General features: G+C 44.6%; 1 protein-coding gene across 1 annotated transcript in view; it reads left to right on the top strand.

Annotated features, from left to right (window-relative positions):
• The first annotated feature begins 4,820 nt into the window (after positions 1-4,820).
• DNAAF9 (dynein axonemal assembly factor 9) overlaps positions 4,821-17,228 on the top strand; it is a 66,625-nt gene continuing 54,217 nt past the window's right edge. Inside the window, exons 1-2 of the mRNA XM_041403013.1 lie at positions 4,821-4,952; positions 15,555-15,634. Coding sequence (XP_041258947.1) covers positions 4,870-4,952; positions 15,555-15,634 — 163 coding nt within the window. The 5' untranslated portion in view covers positions 4,821-4,869. The remainder of the gene's footprint in view (positions 4,953-15,554; positions 15,635-17,228) is intronic.

Below are 17,228 nucleotides of genomic sequence, written 5' to 3'. Positions count from 1 at the left end.
AGGTGATGGCCACACACCTGCAATGTTGAGGGTGACTAGGTGGAGGTTTTGGGCAAGCAGTGGGAGAGGAGCAGATCCCATGGAAATCTTTGAGGTTTGGGGTACCAGGAGGGTCCCAGGGAGGTTTCAGTGTCTCCATCCTTGGATGGTTTCAGGAGCAAACTGAAAACAGCCCAGAGCAACCTGGTGTGACCTCATGGTGACCCTGCTTGGAGCAGGAGGTTGGAGTGAAGATGTCCCCAGGTCCCTTCCAACCTGAATTTCCCTCTGATCCTAAACCATACCAGACTGTTCCTTCTTTTGAAGAACTTTTCCAGAGACACCAGCACACCCCTCCAGACAGCAATTTCCTGATTGTTTGCAGACCAAATGTCACGCTGGTAAATCTGATATGGTCAAAGAAGGTGGTCTTCAAGTCCCTTCCAACCCAAGTTACTCCATGATCCTACAGCACCTGGAGATGTCCCAAAACATGTTGAAATGAAAAAGCCATGATACCAAATTATTCTCAGGGGCAGTGGTTTGTTCCCCCATCAGGCAGCAAACATCTCTTTGCTTCATCCACTGTTGGAAAAGCCAAAAATAACTTCAGCAGTGACCTCCACCAGCACCAAATTCCCTCCTTGCATGAAGCCAGTTTGCAAACAGAACACCCAAAAAATCATTTCCATTTCCTGGTCACCCTCAGCCCCCTCTATTTCTTAGCCAAACTCTTCATTTACAAAGAGCAGTGGCTACAACAAAACAAGTCTGGGTAACTCGGGGTCAGCACTGCTATTTTTTGAGATGTTTCCTGTTCTTGCAGGATCTTGGTGTGTTGTGTCTCCATCACCTCCTGCATCCCCACCCTGTGTTTGATGGGTGTGTGGTGCCAGATTCAGGGTGGTATAAACAAGCAGATCTCAGCTTGTTGAAGTAACTCTCACCCTTTTGTTTTCTTTGACCTGGGGGCTGCTTTTTTTGTGATAAGAATAAAACAATCATTTCAGGGCAGAGGAAATTTTAATATCTCTCCTCCTAAAATAGCACTAGAGAAGAATGAAGATCTTCTAGCCTGAAGAACTTGGATAGATGGAGTAGCAGGCTTTTTATAGCCATCATCATTTATTACTTAATTTTCCCTCCCCAGGTAAAAGTGGGAAACTTTTCAAACAGTCTCATTTTATCCCTTTCTCAAGCTATTCATAAATTTTTCAGTAAGAGCTCTTTTCAGTAGGCAGCAAGTCCATTCTCTGAATGAACATCCATTGCCTGGAGGATGGACTCCTCTGAAACATTCATGGGATCCCATAAATACAACAGGATCCCATAAATCTGAGCGAAAAGGAAGAAAAACAGTTCTTATGAAGCACAGCAAGGGACTACCTTGTTTGTTTACCATGTAAGCAGAGCACAATTCATGTTTTCTCTCCAAGAAATTGGAATTATTTCCTTAAAAGTGCTGTTAGAGTAAGAAAATAGCTCCTTGATGCTACAGAGGGATAAGGAAAAAGCAAATTGAAAGCCCTAAAGCATGGATCCTTGGCTCTTAGGATGCTGAAAATGGGAATTGTGAGTCATAAAGCTTTTCTGTTTGTATTTATTTGGAGCTGCTGACTCTGGGTTTATTTCTGGGGTTGCCTTTGCCCATCAGGGATGGGGACAAGTCTTCCTGAGGTTCCACCATCCTGGGAAGTCCTGCAGGATGGCTCATGGATGGTTCCTTAATGTGCACCAGGACATCTAATCCATCCCACAGCCCACACTCCCAGCAGCCAACGTTTTCCATGGGGAAGGGTTGTGCAGATCCCGAGATCATGGGATGTATAAATCCATTTTTAAATAAAATTCAGCCTCCAGCCTCACTGGGCAACCATCAGCCCAGGGTGGGAAGTTTAGGCATTCCTCATGGATGGGGGAACAAAGAACCTCTCCAGGTGTACATCTCAGGGTGAACAGCTAATTTTGGCCTCTCTGTGTATACAGCATTGTTTTCTCCAGCAGGGATTTGCTAAAAATAAACAGCTATCCAGGGAAGAGGGTGTGCAGGCAGCTGTTTCTATGGGGAGATGCCAATGCTGAGGTACCCAAGCTGAAAGCACAGCGAGGATCAGCCCTACCAGGTCACACCAGCAGGCTCAACCCAGATCTGCTGTTTGCTTTTGGACAAGACCTAGGTCAGGAGGACCCACCAAGGAACACCAGCAGCAGCTTTCCCCCTCTTTCCAAACCACTCTGCCTCCCCTCTTCCTCTCTTTGGGAATTGTTGTGGATTTCATTCAGCTTCTGCAGCCCTCAAAACATGCAACAATAGTGGGATAGTGCAGCTCAGGAAGCTGAGGGCAGAAACAATAGCTGATGTCACGTTCTTTCCCCTTCCACCTCACCTCACTCCTTCTCCAGGAAGCCTGACCTCCCTGTTGGGTGTTTTCCAGGTTGTTGGCCTGATTTGTCATCCCAAGGGAAATATGAGGCTGCAGGCCACAGCAGCGGTGTGAAATATCACCTCTTGTTGGCCGAAAGAGTTTTGGGGGAAAAATGTCCCTAAATCCCATCCTGGGAACATCCCTTTTCCCTCTCCTCTGCCACCATAGCCTTGCTGTGTTCCTGAAGCTTTGGAGTGCCTGGGCAGGCTCATGGAGATGAAGAGCAGATGGAAGAGAGGAGATGGAAGGAGCCAACACAGAATCCAGATGTTGCAGGGAAAGGATGAGCTGTCAGGACATGTCTCCTTCCTTTTGTGGGTGCTGGATGTAGAGGGGGCTTGGGAAAGCCTTCTGGAAGCTGGTGGTTCATGGACTGCCATGGGACAACCAGCAGGAGCTCTGCAGGAGGCTGCCCACTCAGCAAACGACAAGAGAAGCAGGAGGAATGCATTCCAGGATCCTTCTAGAGGGAAGCTAAGGGTTTTTAGCAATCCTATCCACTTTTGCTCCCAGGCCTTCAGGTCCCATTGCTGATGCTGCCTTAGCAAGCTCAAAGCCTGTCCAGAGGCTCAAAAACCAGGAAGAATTTGGGATTGGGACAGTGCCAGCTCCTTGTCAGCACAACCTGTGCCATGGGGACTTGTCTGTACATGGAACCATCAGAATTTTATCATGGCCAGCTAAAACGCTTCCCAGTGGCTGCAGGGCAGCTGGGCCACGGCCCAGAATATTTATTTACCTTGTCTTTGCTCCGTGGCACTGAGCAAAGTCCGATTTGGTTTTTGGGGAAAAAAGGAAAGAACACTTTGGAATGCGTTCTCACCAGGTTAAAAGCCAGGTGGGAGAGAGAGATGCTGAGTGTTCCCCTCTGGACTGGGGTCCTTTGGGAAGGGAAAAGGAGCTTGCTCCAGGCAGCCCCATGGCTCCATCACACCCCAAAGCTGCAGATTTGGGGCTTTACACTGCTGCTGGCAAATACTGATGTAATTAAAATAAGATGCAGACAAGGGGTCTTATCCCACTCTCCACCAGGGATGAGGAGCTGGGGGGATTAACAGGGCTGGACACAGTGCAGGGAGCTGGTCACAGATTAGCGCTGGGGGATGGGGATTAACGTTCTGAGGGGGAATGAGAGCCTCCACAGCAAATTCAGTTTGCCTTAATGCTTACTCAACATCTAGTGCTTCCCCCGGGGGTGGGCGGTGAGGCAGGAGCCACAGGAGGAGCGGGATGTGCTCCCCTCAGCTGAGGGATGAGTGATTAATGGCTTTGCACCCATGTCCCCCTCAAAGCCTGGCTCCAGATCCTTCCCTGCCTTGTGGCGTCCTCAGTCCTTTATAAATCCTTGCCCCTCAAAGCCTGGCTCCAGATCCTTCCCTGCCTTGTGGCGTCCTCAGCCCTTTATAAATCAGGTTTACTGCCCAAAATCCCAGCTCCTGCTCCCTGGGAGCTGAGGGTGCTGACTCAGTTGTTTGGATTGGTGACACATCGGTAAAATAGGAAAAGACAGACTGGGGACAGGGTGCCAGAGGCCAGGCCAGGCTGGGATCTCTGGGCAGAGCAGGATAAGGCAGAGGAGGCAAAACTCCTTGAATTTCTGCTTTGAAGAGAATGAAGGGTGTCTGTAAGGGTGGTTGTGCTTGTGTTAGCACACAGAGGGGCGCTGGTTGGAAAGGGGGGTTTATTTTTGGGGATAACAAGAAAAGGACCATGTGGGGTGCTGGTGACACCCATGGGGGATCACGGGGCATGTCAGTGTGCTGTAGGGTGTTTTGGGGACAATACTTTGGGGACACCAGGGTACATCACTCTGTGGAGATCCAGGACACATCCCTCGGGGTTCTGTGGGATGTCGGGGGTCTCCGTGTCCCCCTGCTCCTCGGGGCTCTGTGTCACTCCGCCCCGGAGGCTTTTGTGTCACCCGTTCTCGGGGGGCTCCGTGACACCCCTCCCCGGGGTCTCAGGGTCCCTTGTCCCCCCTCCCCAAGGGTCTCAGGGGGTCTCAGGGTCCCTTGTCCCTCCTCCCGGGGTCTCAGGGTCCCTTGTCCCCCCTCCCCGGGGACTCCCTGCCATCGGACGAGCCCACGCCCCATCGTAGGGGGGGACATCAGCAGCGGTGGGGGCTGGACGCGCCCAAGAGGGAGCGGGGGGGGGCGTGAGGGGTGTGTGAGCAGGGGGCTGGACTTGGGCGAGCCCATTCCTGCCGAAGGGGTGAGCAATCTCATCCCCGCTATGTTTACTCCCAGCTAGGGCCGCTAGCCAAGAATTCCCAACCGCACTTCCTGCGAGAGGAGGAAAAACTCGGGACAAATCCTGCGCGGACAGAAAAGCTGGGAGCGGAGGGATCTGTACCTGTGTGCCATATCCTTCCCCCTCCTCGGGCCGAGTGGTGCGCGCGGCGCGGGGCGGGGCGCAGACCCGCAGTGGCGGAGCCGCCCCGTCGCTCCGGCGCATCTCGGTCGCCATGGCGCTGTGCGGCCGCTCCGCGCTCCTCCCGCCGCCCCCGCGGCACCGGCCCCGACCCCGAGCCCCGGGGCCCTTCGTCAGGTACCGGAGGGGCAGTGGGGAAAGCGAGGAGAGGGGTGACAGCCAGCGGCAGGGCTGCGCTGAAGGGGCTGTGGGGTGGGGAAGGGGTGTGCGGGGTGGGGGTCTGTTGGAGGGGCGCTGAAGGAAGGATGTGGAGGGTTCTGATGCATTGAGAAGGAATGTGGCGTGCGAGAAGCTGAGGCTTTCACAGCTGTGGCGCTGCTCGTGGAGGAAATAGCGTTAAACGCCTGTTTGGGGGGCGTTGGGGTGCGAGGGATGAGGTGCGCTGGAATGGGAGGGGATGGCGAGAGAGGTTTGAAGCGGTAGGATGGGGATTTGAGGGGTTTGGTGTGGGAGAAAGTGGGGTGTTCACAGGGCTGACGGGGCTCATTTGGGGTACAGCAGGGTTTTACAGCTGATTGAAGGCGTTGGGGTGCGAAGGATGGGGGTGGGACAGAAGGGATGAGGCATCAAGGAGAGATTTTCCTGCGTGGCACTGAGCTGTGGAGGGGGGTGCGGTCAGATTTGGGATCATTAAGGAGGTTTTGGGGTTCTGGAACAGCACCTGAGGTGCTGGCAACGAGAAGGAAAGGACTGTCCATGCTGGGGACAGGTAGATTTGTGGTGGCTGCCTGGAAGGGGGTGCTGGTGGCCCTGCCAGGGCGGCAGACAGGAGCCTGCTGTGACCTTGTGGATGGAGGGATTGTCAGAGCAGGAATCCTGCTGGAGGAGGGTGAGTGGGAGGCTGCCATGGCTCGGGAGCAGCAGGACAGCACGGGGGGGTTTGTGTGCACACAGGGTTTGTGTTTCTGTAGGGGATAAACCTGTGACAGATTTGGGAGGGGTCGGCGTGGGCTGTCTTGGTAATAAGGGGGAAAAAAAAAAAGGCTTGTGAAAGGCAGGGAAAGTGAATTAGGGTAGGGATAACTGAGGTTTGGGAGAAAGAAGAAGCTGTATTTTTGTGGGCTTCTGCTGGGAGGGTTAGTGGGTACAAAGGTAATAAAATTTCCTGAGCTTTGAAAATATGTTGGGTAGGGCTTGACAGGAGCTGGGGTGTGGGGACAGGTGAGATGGTGGCATTGGCTCTGTGGGAGCTCAGGTGTCAGCTCAGGTATCCTTGGGTTGCCAGAGCTCTGTTTCCTTTTGGAGACTTAAGGTGCACCCATGTGTGTGATGCTGCAGCCCATTTTCTAAAGGGTTTGAATAGAGCAACCGGCCTCAAGGTGTGCCAGGAGAGGTTTAGGTTGGATGTTAAGAAACATTTCTCTGCTGGGAGGATTGTCCAGCACTGGAACAGGCTGCCCAGGGCAGTGCTGGAGTCTCCAGGTATAGAAAAGGCAATTAAAAAACATTTTTGTGGTGCTTAGATGAGCTTCAATGGTGGCTTTGGCACTGCTGGGGTAACAGTTGGACTCAATGGTCTTGGAGAGCTTTTCCAACCAAAATGATTCTGTTTTATGGTACCACAAAGGACAACCCAGGAACTGAAGTGCTTGATGCTTTCAATAGGTGCAGCACAATACGTGGAAGTATTCAGCAGTGGGAAGCCAGATAATCAGGGAAGGGAGACCTTGCACGTGAATCACACACAAACACTTGGCCAAGCTGCCTGGCTCTTGTGCTTGCTGGAGATTTTCAATTAAAAAACAAACAAACACCAAAACCAAACGGCTTTTTATCTTAAGTACAAGAAGGGAACAAAAGCATTTTCACTTTTTGGATGATTTGCCAGTGAAATGAGGAATTCTGGTGTGAGAGAAATGGAGGTTGTGCTGCTTGTTTGGAACACGTGAGCAGGGCTGGTTCTGTTCCCTCTCTCCCTTTCTGAATTGAAAAGAAGACAGAAAGAAGTGACCTTTTCAAATAATTTTTTTAAAACGGAATAAATTAATCTTAATTATTTAGAAAGAGCTTGGTATTTCTTTAGAGCTGTAAAGTATCTAAAAATTCATGACGGGTAACGAAATGCCAAGATGGTTTAAAAAAAATGCTGAAAGAGAAAATGGTTTCCACTCAAGCCTTCCTCTTCCTGAGTGATTTTTGTAATCTGAGACCCTGTTTTAGAGTTGTCATGAGAACATTCAGCCTCTCTGAACATCTGCAAGCTTTTGAGCTCCACTGGGAGATGCAGCCAGCAACTGTAATTTGGTGCATTTGTAGGAGCCATGTCATCTGTTAATTTTTTTTTCCTCCTTAACATTCATTCTTTTTTAAATTTTTTTTTTTATTGTCAGGCCAGATGGAGGCCAGCGTTTGCAATAAATTTCTTAGGCAGTCAGCAGATAGCAGGCAGTTAATAAAAATAACTTAAAACAAAACAATCTGTTACCCTCCCCCCCCCTCCACCCCCAAGTTCCCAAACAGGAATGGAAAAATTCTTCAGACTATATAAAGACTAGAGAAAGGGCCAGAGATAATTCTTGGAGTTCTTCCACATGCTTGAGAGTTTTGCTCTGCCATGTGGCACCTTGGGAGCTGGCGACCCTCAGCATTGTAACAAGTAAAGAATGGGTTTGGAAACAGAAAGAAAAAAATCCCTTAAGTAAGAGAGGAGTGCTGCCCAAAAAAGGGGAAGTCTTTTTGGGAGGTGATGTCATCTTTCATGTGCCTGTGTTTGGTGGGGAATGAGTGTTTTCTTTGTGAATACAGGCATTTCTGAGCAAAAATCCTATGAAGTGCTTGTTTTAAATATCTGCATCAGATAAAAATAACTTAAAACAAAACAATCTGTTACCCTCCCCCCCCCTCCACCCCCAAGTTCCCAAACAGGAATGGAAAAATTCTTCAGACTATATAAAGACTAGAGAAAGGGCCAGAGATAATTCTTGGAGTTCTTCCACATGCTTGAGAGTTTTGCTCTGCCATGTGGCACCTTGGGAGCTGGCGACCCTCAGCATTGTAACAAGTAAAGAATGGGTTTGGAAACAGAAAGAAAAAAATCCCTTAAGTAAGAGAGGAGTGCTGCCCAAAAAAGGGGAAGTCTTTTTGGGAGGTGATGTCATCTTTCATGTGCCTGTGTTTGGTGGGGAATGAGTGTTTTCTTTGTGAATACAGGCATTTCTGAGCAAAAAGTCGTTGTTTTAAATATCTGCATCTGAAAATCAATGCAGATTTGTTCTATTTCAGAGCCTCTGCCCCCACCCAATCTGAACTACCTTTATGTAAAACAGAGTAAGCAAATCCTCATTATTCATTATCCATGGTGGTAACATAATACAGATCAGTTCTCACCATGTGTCCATGTGGGGAAATGCAAAATGACTCATTAGGTTAATTTTTCTCTTGTCTCTTCCTCTGTGCTTTACATTTTCCTGCTCTAACTGTTCTGTTGTTAATCACATCGTGGTTAAATATGTGGCTTTTTTTTTTTTTTTTTTCCATGAATAGGGTGTTTGGGAGCACGGGACCAAAGAGCTGTTGTGGTTTCCCAACCAGTTTTTGCAGGGGACTTGTCTGTGATGAAAGATTAACAATTTTTTCTTTGCCTTTGTGTTCCTTATGTAATTCTGCTGAGGTTCAGGATTTTGTAAGAGCACAGTTGCACTGGAATTATTTAATTTTCTTGAGGAATGTGCTGTATTTTAGCAATGCAAAAAGAGAGCTGATTTGAAGTACAGGGGGAAAAAAAGAGAAACAACCCCCATTCCTTGAATATGGATGGTTTTCTGCCACCTTGGGGAAATAAGAATGCTTAGAGTTTGCTAAGGTGAGAATTGAGGGGTGTGGAACCATTTGATTGATGGGAGTAGAGAGGTAGAAGGGAAATTTGCCACGGGGAGGAGCAGAGCTATGGTGTGGACCTTTCAGCTGGAATTCTCCCTTTGTGATCATCTCAGCATCTGATTTGGAGCTTTGTGGCCACCTGGCTGCAGAGTTTCTGGCCCAGGAATGAGCCCTGAAGGTGAATTTAGTCTTGAGGTACCGAAAATCAACTTTGATTTCTGCCCTGTCCTTTGAATCAGAGTGAGTGATGGCAGAATAATCACCCTCGAGCTGCTGCTCTTTGTCCCTTTTTCAGTTTTTGGCATTTTCTCAGCTGATAATATTTTTGGAAGGGAATAATTGATGCCCTCCATAATGTGCTGCAACATAAGAAAATGAAAATGCAGACATGGTTTTTGTAAATCAAGAGAGAGAACATCAAGGCTGAGGGTCTGACTGATGGGCAACCCATCATTTATAAATATCCTCAGAAAGTTTGTGTTTGTGCAGAATGACATCAGGCAGTTCCAGATGTTTAGTGAGGAGAGATTCAGGCTTGTTCCTATGAGCTTTGAGGTCTCTGGATTACAGAATTGAATATTCCTGTCCACTTAAGGTCAAGATTTTGTCCTGAAAATGCACACAGAGTTAAAATTTATTTATCTATGTCCATTTTTTTCCTCACTGTTCCTAAAAAATTACTTGATCTCCTATTTATAGTCAAGATCCCTGTGCTCACTGTAGAGAAATTTGCAAAATAGGTGGAAAATCAACATCTGTTTTAAGGTGGCTGAATGTTGTCTTTCATGAGTGCCAAGCAGTGAAAGAGTTATTCTGAAATCAATGAAATTCTGAGAGTCTTTAGCTCAGTTTGACTTCTGGTGTCTGTTTTCACAGCTACAGTAAGGTGGGATAATGTCAGACTGTGGGAAATGCAGGAAAATCCTGGATTCTTGATACAAGCAAACATTTCTGATAGAAATCACGAGGTCAACAAAAAACCCAAGAAATATAAACTCGATTTTTCAGGGACTAAAATGGAAACAGATGCTCACAACAGCGAGTTAACAAGAAGTGAGACTTGGGGAAAAAAAGAAAAAAACCCAAACAAACCCTGTGATATATGATTCTATTTCATTTATTTATTTATTTATGGTAAATCAGGCTGTTAATGTAAAACCATTGACTTTGGTAGGCAGCACGGATCTATTCAAGGTGAGGATTTTTTCTAATGTGGGGATATTTCTGATTTTTCCCTGCCATCCATGCAGCCTTGGCCACGTGCAGGTTTTTAGGGCTGCCAAGCCTTTGTGGGGGAGAAGTGAAACATCTGCCAAGATGAGGAGAAACACACGGGAAGGAGAGAAATGCCAGCCTTTGTCAGCTGAATTGGGCACACAGCTGCAGCCCTGCCAGGCTGTGGGAATCCTCTGGGAATGGGGAATCCACTGGGAATTGGGAATCCAGGCTGGGGGAATCCTCTGGGAATTGGGAATCCAGGCTGGGGGAATCCTCTGGGAATTGGGAATCCACCCCAGCCAGGCTGTGGGAATCCGGTAGGAATTGGGAATCCAGGCTGGGGGAATCCTCTGGGAATTGGGAATCCACCCCAGCCAGGCTGTGGGAATCCGGTAGGAATTGGGAATCCACCCCTGCCAGGCTGTGGGAATCCTCTGGGAATGGGGAATCCACTGGGAATTGGGAATCCAGGCTGGGGGAATCCTCTGGGAATTGGGAATCCAGGCTGTGGGAATCCTCTGGGAATTGGGAATCCACCCCTGCCTGGCTGTGGGAATCCACTAGGAATTAGGAATCCACCCCTGCCATGCTGTGGGAATCCTCTGGGAATTGGGAATCCACCCTTGCCAGGCTGTGGGAATCCTCTGGGAATTGGGAATCCACCCCTGCCAGGCTGTGGGAATCCTCTGGGAATTGGGAATCCACTGGAAATCCCAATTTGGGAATTCTCAGCTTCTTTTTCCTGCCCCTGTCAAGGTCAGGATTGAAGGCACTTGAGATGGTATTTTGTGTTCAGGCTTAGATTTCTTATTTCTTATTTATATTACAAATGTGAGTTCTAGAGCATTCTACTAACAAGGCATAAAATGGCTAATTGTCTTTTGGTACAAGGTCTTTTAAGGCTAAACTGTCCAATTAAAACATGACACCTAAATTATTTTCACTTTTAACCCAATAACTAATCACTCATGTCCCACAACGTGGACTTTTCTGTGCAATTACAAAATACCACCCAAAGCCATGAAAAAGGTGAGGAAGAACAACCAGCCACGGCCCTAAAACCTCCATCTTGCCCCATATATTGGTTTATTCTAAAACCTTAAACTCTAAATTTTCCACTCCGTGACATCACACACTTCTAATCAAACTCCACACCCATAATCCCAGTGCTGTCAATCAATTTTGGGAGCCTTCTCCAAAAGGCTTCAGGTCAAATTTAGTATTTTCTTGTAGGTCTGTGCCCTTCAGCACAGAACTTTAAAATTCTCAGCATCCAGAATTCCAACAGGGATCAATGCTGATGTCGGCGCCGCCTCAGTTCTGGATTACCACGTCAAGAAAAAAGGCAGCTTGCACTCAGGTTAAATCCAACCAGCAGCCAGGGGAAAAAAAGCATCGTGGGGGAAGAAACGAGACGGAATGGAAATTCAAGCACCACGTGGCTTTCTTGAGGAAATGGATTTGTTCTTTGTGATGGAGAAAGGCACAGTTGTTAATATTCTCTTTATTTGCCGACAGACGTGCCTTGCAGCGCCGTGTCTGCTACCAAGCTGTGACAGGCTGGCTGTTGTAAAGCGAGGTACTTTGCATAATTAGTGTGAAGACGTGAACAGATGAGCACTAATTCTTAGAAGTTAATGATTGTCAATTATCTCCCCCCCCCTTTTTTTTTTTTTTTCCTGGATCTAGTCCAAGATTAGCTGAATATCAAGTACCTCAAGGTACGGTTCCTTAATTGGCCCAAGCGCAGTTATTGCCAGCTGTCACCCCAAAATGTGGCTTTGCCTTTTGACCTGCCTTCATCAGCAGTCAGGTCAGCTTGCTGCTGTTTGAAAGCGTTGTTTTCTTTTTAATTCTTCCTGGGCTCGAGGTTGTTTGGATCCATAAGCTGATCCGACCTGACACATGGCTTCCAGATCGTTAGTGCAGGCAGAAAGGGGGCGAGAAGGGTGAGGCTGTCCCTTGCAGCACCAGGAGATTTTATCCTGCCTTAAACCCACAGAGAAATCCCAGCTTCTGCTCAAAAGTGGTGCAAAAATTCCCACTTCACCTATTTCAACTTTTTACCTGCTCCAGAATTTGATTTATAGGTGCATAAATAGCTTCCAGCTCTTGTCTTGCCCAAATCTTGTTGGAATCCAGGATTTTGGAGCTTCCTTAGGACCGTGTTTCCAAACACACCTGTACTTTTTGTTATTTTCAGCTGTAGGTTTAACTGTGGTTATGTAGATGGTGGATCCAGAGCCACAACTTCCAGGGAAGCATCCCACAGGTTTGTGTGGAGGTTCTTGTTTCCGTTTGAATTTGTGCTGCTGGAGCAAAATGAAAAGGAGTGCTTGTTTTGGAGATGGGAAAAGTCATGGATTTTTGTTCCCAGACAGTCTTTTTGTTTTTGGGAGATGACTGTTTAATGTGAAATCCAAGAAAATGCCTTTATTTTCCCCTCTCTGACTTTATACACAGTTTAGCCTGTATTGTTTAAAAGCATGTTGTAAGAATTCTAATTATTCTCTTCCCTATTTCTGAATGGCATCTTTCTTCAGGCACACAAGTCTTCTGTGTTTAGTGTCAGCCTTTGAATGTAATGATTTATCCACACTTGAAATGACATTAAAAATTTTTCTGTGAAGGAGCTTTTTCACAGAATTCTCTCATTCTGTCACTTCTTAAATAAGGCTAAGAAAAATATTCTGCTAAATGTCTGTTTAATATTAAGAATGAAATAAATATCTTTATTGGACATAACACCTTAATGTGAAAGAATGAATGTATAATTTGCTCTGTGCTTTCATGTTTTATGTCAGCACTGACATCCAGATTTACCTGGCAGAAATGTTTCAGCAGCTTAATCTGAGATCTTTAGATATTTTTAAGGGCTACACCAAAGTTACAATTGATTTGAAAAATAATGAAAGTAATTCGAGGAGAGTAAAATTGCTAACCTAAAACCTTAAAAAAGGAAGGAAACACCCAACCTGCGAGGATTCTCCTCCCCCAATTCTTCTTCCTTTTTTCTACCCAGCACTTGAACTGATCAGAAAATACTTCCCCAGAGCTCAAGAAGACAAAACCCCCATTTATTTTGCTTTTCTCTGCTGTGGTTTTCTTGCACAGGCTCGTAACACTACTTCTTTGAAATAATAAATGTGTTTTATTGGGTCACTCTTTTGTGGAAGCCTTTGAAATTAAAATTTAAATATCTTAGGAATAGGTAACCTTGTTTCATAGGTAATGTTTTTTAATGAAATGGAAAAAGTCTTTCCCTGTGAGTTTCCATAATTGTTCTTTGTGAGTTCTAACCATTTTTCTGTAAGTGATCAGTACAGATAGGGGAAAAATGGTGAGAAAATCAAGATGTGTGGTATTGCTGCTCTGTTTTTAATGCATAAGAAGTTCTAAAAATGTTACAGTTCCTTAAAAACCTGTTTTTGGCTGGAGAATTAAATTTGCCTTCACAGTTGACCCTGAGTAGCAGAGGAATTATTGCATCTTGTTTTTGAGGAGCTGAAGGAAAATCTCCTTCTTGTGCCCTCAGCATTTTTCCTGTTGACTGTTTCTTTCCTCACTTTGAGCAGGAACAGGAACGTGCATCCTCTGATATGGAAAATGTTTGATTAAAAGTCACTCTGGGAGCTGCTTGCTGTGTCAGTGCAGAAATCCTTGGACATAATTTTTCTCTCAGTCCTTCCAATTTGTCCTTCAGATCCTCTCAGAAATCATGGAAGCAATTCCTTTGCTTTGAAGCATTTTGAGAAGGATTTCACTTACGGACAGCTTTGTACAAAAAGCTGCTTTCATGTTTTTGGTTTTTTCAGAGAGGCTCCAGCAATCCTGCAGCTGCTCCTCAAATAACTGTGAGCTTGTGCAACTTGTGTTGCTGTTTCCATACCAACAAATGAAATAAGTCCAATTTGTGCCCACAGTGAAGAGTCTGGGGATTTTTTTGTGCTTTCTATCTCATGATATGGGAAGTGTAAAAAGAAGAGCTCAGAATAGCTTGTAGTGAATCATCTGTCAGCCAGCTGCTCTGGGCTCCTGTTTAATGATGGGATGGAAATTTTCCAGAATAAGATACAAAACCTTAATTTTATAGAACTGTGAGAGTCAGATTTAGGTGAGGTTTGAAAGAATGAATAATTAGTAGTTGCTTAAATGTGCAGCATAAAGTTCAGCATGGATTTCCTGGCATCACCAATGTGGGCAAACATCTGATTGTACCTGATGAAGTCTTTGCTGTCATCAGTGGCTTTAATTTCTGTTTCCATATCTAAGAGTGGGTCAAAATATCCATCCATCCATCCATCCATCCATCCATCCATCATCCATCCATCCATCATCCATCCATCCATCCATCATCCATCCATCATCCATCCATCATCCATCCATCCATCCATCCATTATCTGTCCATCCATCCATCCATCCATCCATCATCCATCCATCCAATATAAATTGAAATATTCCAGGTAAAAAGAACAATTGAGGGATTCAGAACTGAAACATTTGACCTAAAAAGGGATAAAATTATTGCTGGGGGCTGCAGTGACTTTATGCTTCGCATGGAAGTATCTCCAAATGAAGTGTTGTCTGTCCTTCATCTCTGATGTTTGAATTTCACTTAGATTTGCCATAATGGAAACCTTTCATGTTCATTCTTTCTTTCAGAGAAAGTAGAGCATAATAATTGTAGTATTGCTGAAAAAACCTATTTGCTTTTTTACTTGGCTAAAGTAATGCTGAAAATAGAAATATTTGACCTTACTTTATTGTTTGTTTGAACTGCTCATAAATTTAGCTCTGTTTGACTGTTTCTGTGAGAGACATTTGTTTCCTGGAGCTGAACAGCTCATAGTTCTATAAACAAGCCTATAAACAAGAAATCCCATTCAGTAATATCAACAGTGAAATTTCTTGTCTTTTATCTGTATTTAAACAAACTCACAGAATGTTGCCTGGAAGCACAAATTGTGTTGCTCTCTGTGTGGCTGTTGTAGCTGAAAGATGCATATTGGGCAACTGAATTAAAATTTATGTAATGAACTATTCACTTTGATTATAAAAAAAAATCTGTCTGGCTGTTGCAGATGGAATTTTTGCCTGGTTTAAGGATAAATATTGGACAGCTGAATTAAAATTTATATAATAAATGATTAATTTTTATGGTAAAAATCCTCAGCAATACTTGGCATTGTTTAATTTCTCTTTGAAGTTTGAATTGATGATCCTGGAGGTCTTTTCCAACCTTAATGATTCTCCTGATGGGTGCTGGAGGTGCCAAAACTTTCCCAAACTCCTGCTGGGATATTGGTGCACCCATGGTCCCTTCTGATGTTACTCTGCTTTTTCTTCTCTGGTAGAAAAGGGAATTTCTGCTGGCCAGGTGAGAGCAAACCTGAGCAGCAATTTTTGCCAGGTTAGAGATTAACAGAGCTCATGGGTTGAAGGAATAGTTCTGAGTTACTGTCTTCTCTCAGTGCTGTGGACTTCATCTTTTAGTGGGCAAAAATCATCAGGAATGACTTGATTTAAGGTCCATATCTCAAGAAAAAAAACCCCAAATTGAAGTGTGTCCATTTACTTTCTGTAATAAAGAAAACAAAGCTGGGTCAGCTCTTCAGCCTCCCAGTTTGACATTTCACAGCAGTGACCTTGAGGACAAATTCTCTTTTTTTTTTTTTTTGCAGCTGCAGCCGCCTCCGAAATATTCAGACTATCCTGACACAGAGCAGCAAATCTCAGCCTGATGGAATCCTCTGCATTTTAGGTTAGTGTTACATTTTTTGTTCTCATTATGCTGATAAAGATACCATGAGTTTCTGAAAGAAGAAATTCATCTTGCTGCTCCAAGCCCCAGCCTGGTTTCTCAGCTGATGTTACATTCTCTTCTCCCTAAACAATTCCTCATCCTATTTACTAATTTTGGGCTAAGAATTTTAAAGAGTGGCCCCAGAAACCCAGGAAGCAGTTAAGAGTTAAATGTTTGCACATAAAATTCATGTGGTTTCAGTGCTTTATTTTATTTCTGCTGGGATTGGGAGAAAAGGGCAGCAGGAAATAAAGGTGCACGTGCAAGTGTGGGAAAATAACAGGAGTTTTGTATTGCTTTAATACCATTTCACTGACTCTTGTTTCACATTATATAATCAGTGTCAAGATCTTAAAGGAAAAATGCAGACATTATGATTGGAAACTTGAATTACTGAGGAGTAATTGTTTAAATAATGTATTGCAGTTAAATAGCAGAAATCTGATGTAGCCCTAAAGAAGCTCTGTGTAGGAAGTGACACCACAGTCTGATTTTTTTGGGTTTTATTCTGTCTTTAATGATGTAGCAAGAGAACTTAAAGCTCATTTACTGGACCACAGAATAAAATTTATAAATAAATAAATGAATATAAAAATAAAAGTATATATATAGTATTATACAAAATATATATGAATTTATAAATAGATATATAATATCTATAATATATACATATCTAATATATATTATAATATATAATAGATAATTTATAGTAGATAATAATTTATAAAATTTATAAACAGATAATCATTTATAATAGATAACATTCTCTTCTAGTCAGTGTTAACTGTACAACATGACCCTTCCTACCCTGCATTTTCTAGGGTAAGAGGTTAAGTCTCTAAGTAGTAACTGTGCAGCCAGAAGCTCTGTGAGGTCACTGTGTCAGCCTTCCAGTGAAACTTAATCATACAGGATAAACTCCTTGGGTGTTGCCTTTGCTGCTAATTTAATTCCATAAAACGTGGAGTTAATATACATAAATAAAAAAAACTCCCCATAATTTAATTCCATAAAACATTAACTGATGACACTGCAGTATTTCTTAATTATTATTGACTCTGAGACTGCAGAAAGTCCCAGGTAAGGAGCAGTGACTGAAAACATGGCCCAGCTTTAATGAAAGCAAAGGAATTGTTCTGTGTAATCCTCAGTGTTGTGTGCAGGATTTAATTCTCTTCAGAAGAACATACCTCTTTATAAATGAGCACTAGTATGGAAACATGGGAGGTGTGTTTTTTTGGGAGATCTGTGCTTCGCCCTGATCTCTCAGCACCCACAATGGGACTCTTGTCTGGCTTGGCTCCTGTAGCCTGCAGAATTTCTGGCATGACTTCCATGAAACAGGCATGTCACTGTTAGAAATGCATTAAATCTGTCATCAAACACCAGCTTCTGATGACAAAACCCATGTAGTTTTACATGCTGAGTCCTCTTGGCTTGTGTGGAAAGTGGATACTCACAACTGTGGTTTTTCACAGGCAGTGCATGTTCTGTTTCACTTGGCTGCTTTTAATGGCCTGCAGTTAAAGCAGCTCCCTCACCTCCACTTCAG

The sequence above is a fragment of the Onychostruthus taczanowskii genome, unplaced genomic scaffold, assembly GCF_017590055.1.
Source record: "Onychostruthus taczanowskii isolate IOZ18803 unplaced genomic scaffold, ASM1759005v1 scaffold2, whole genome shotgun sequence".
NCBI classification, from domain to species: domain Eukaryota; kingdom Metazoa; phylum Chordata; class Aves; order Passeriformes; family Passeridae; genus Onychostruthus; species Onychostruthus taczanowskii.
The sequence above is the reverse complement of the archived record's forward strand: the minus strand, read 5'-3'. Positions and strand labels throughout refer to the sequence as shown.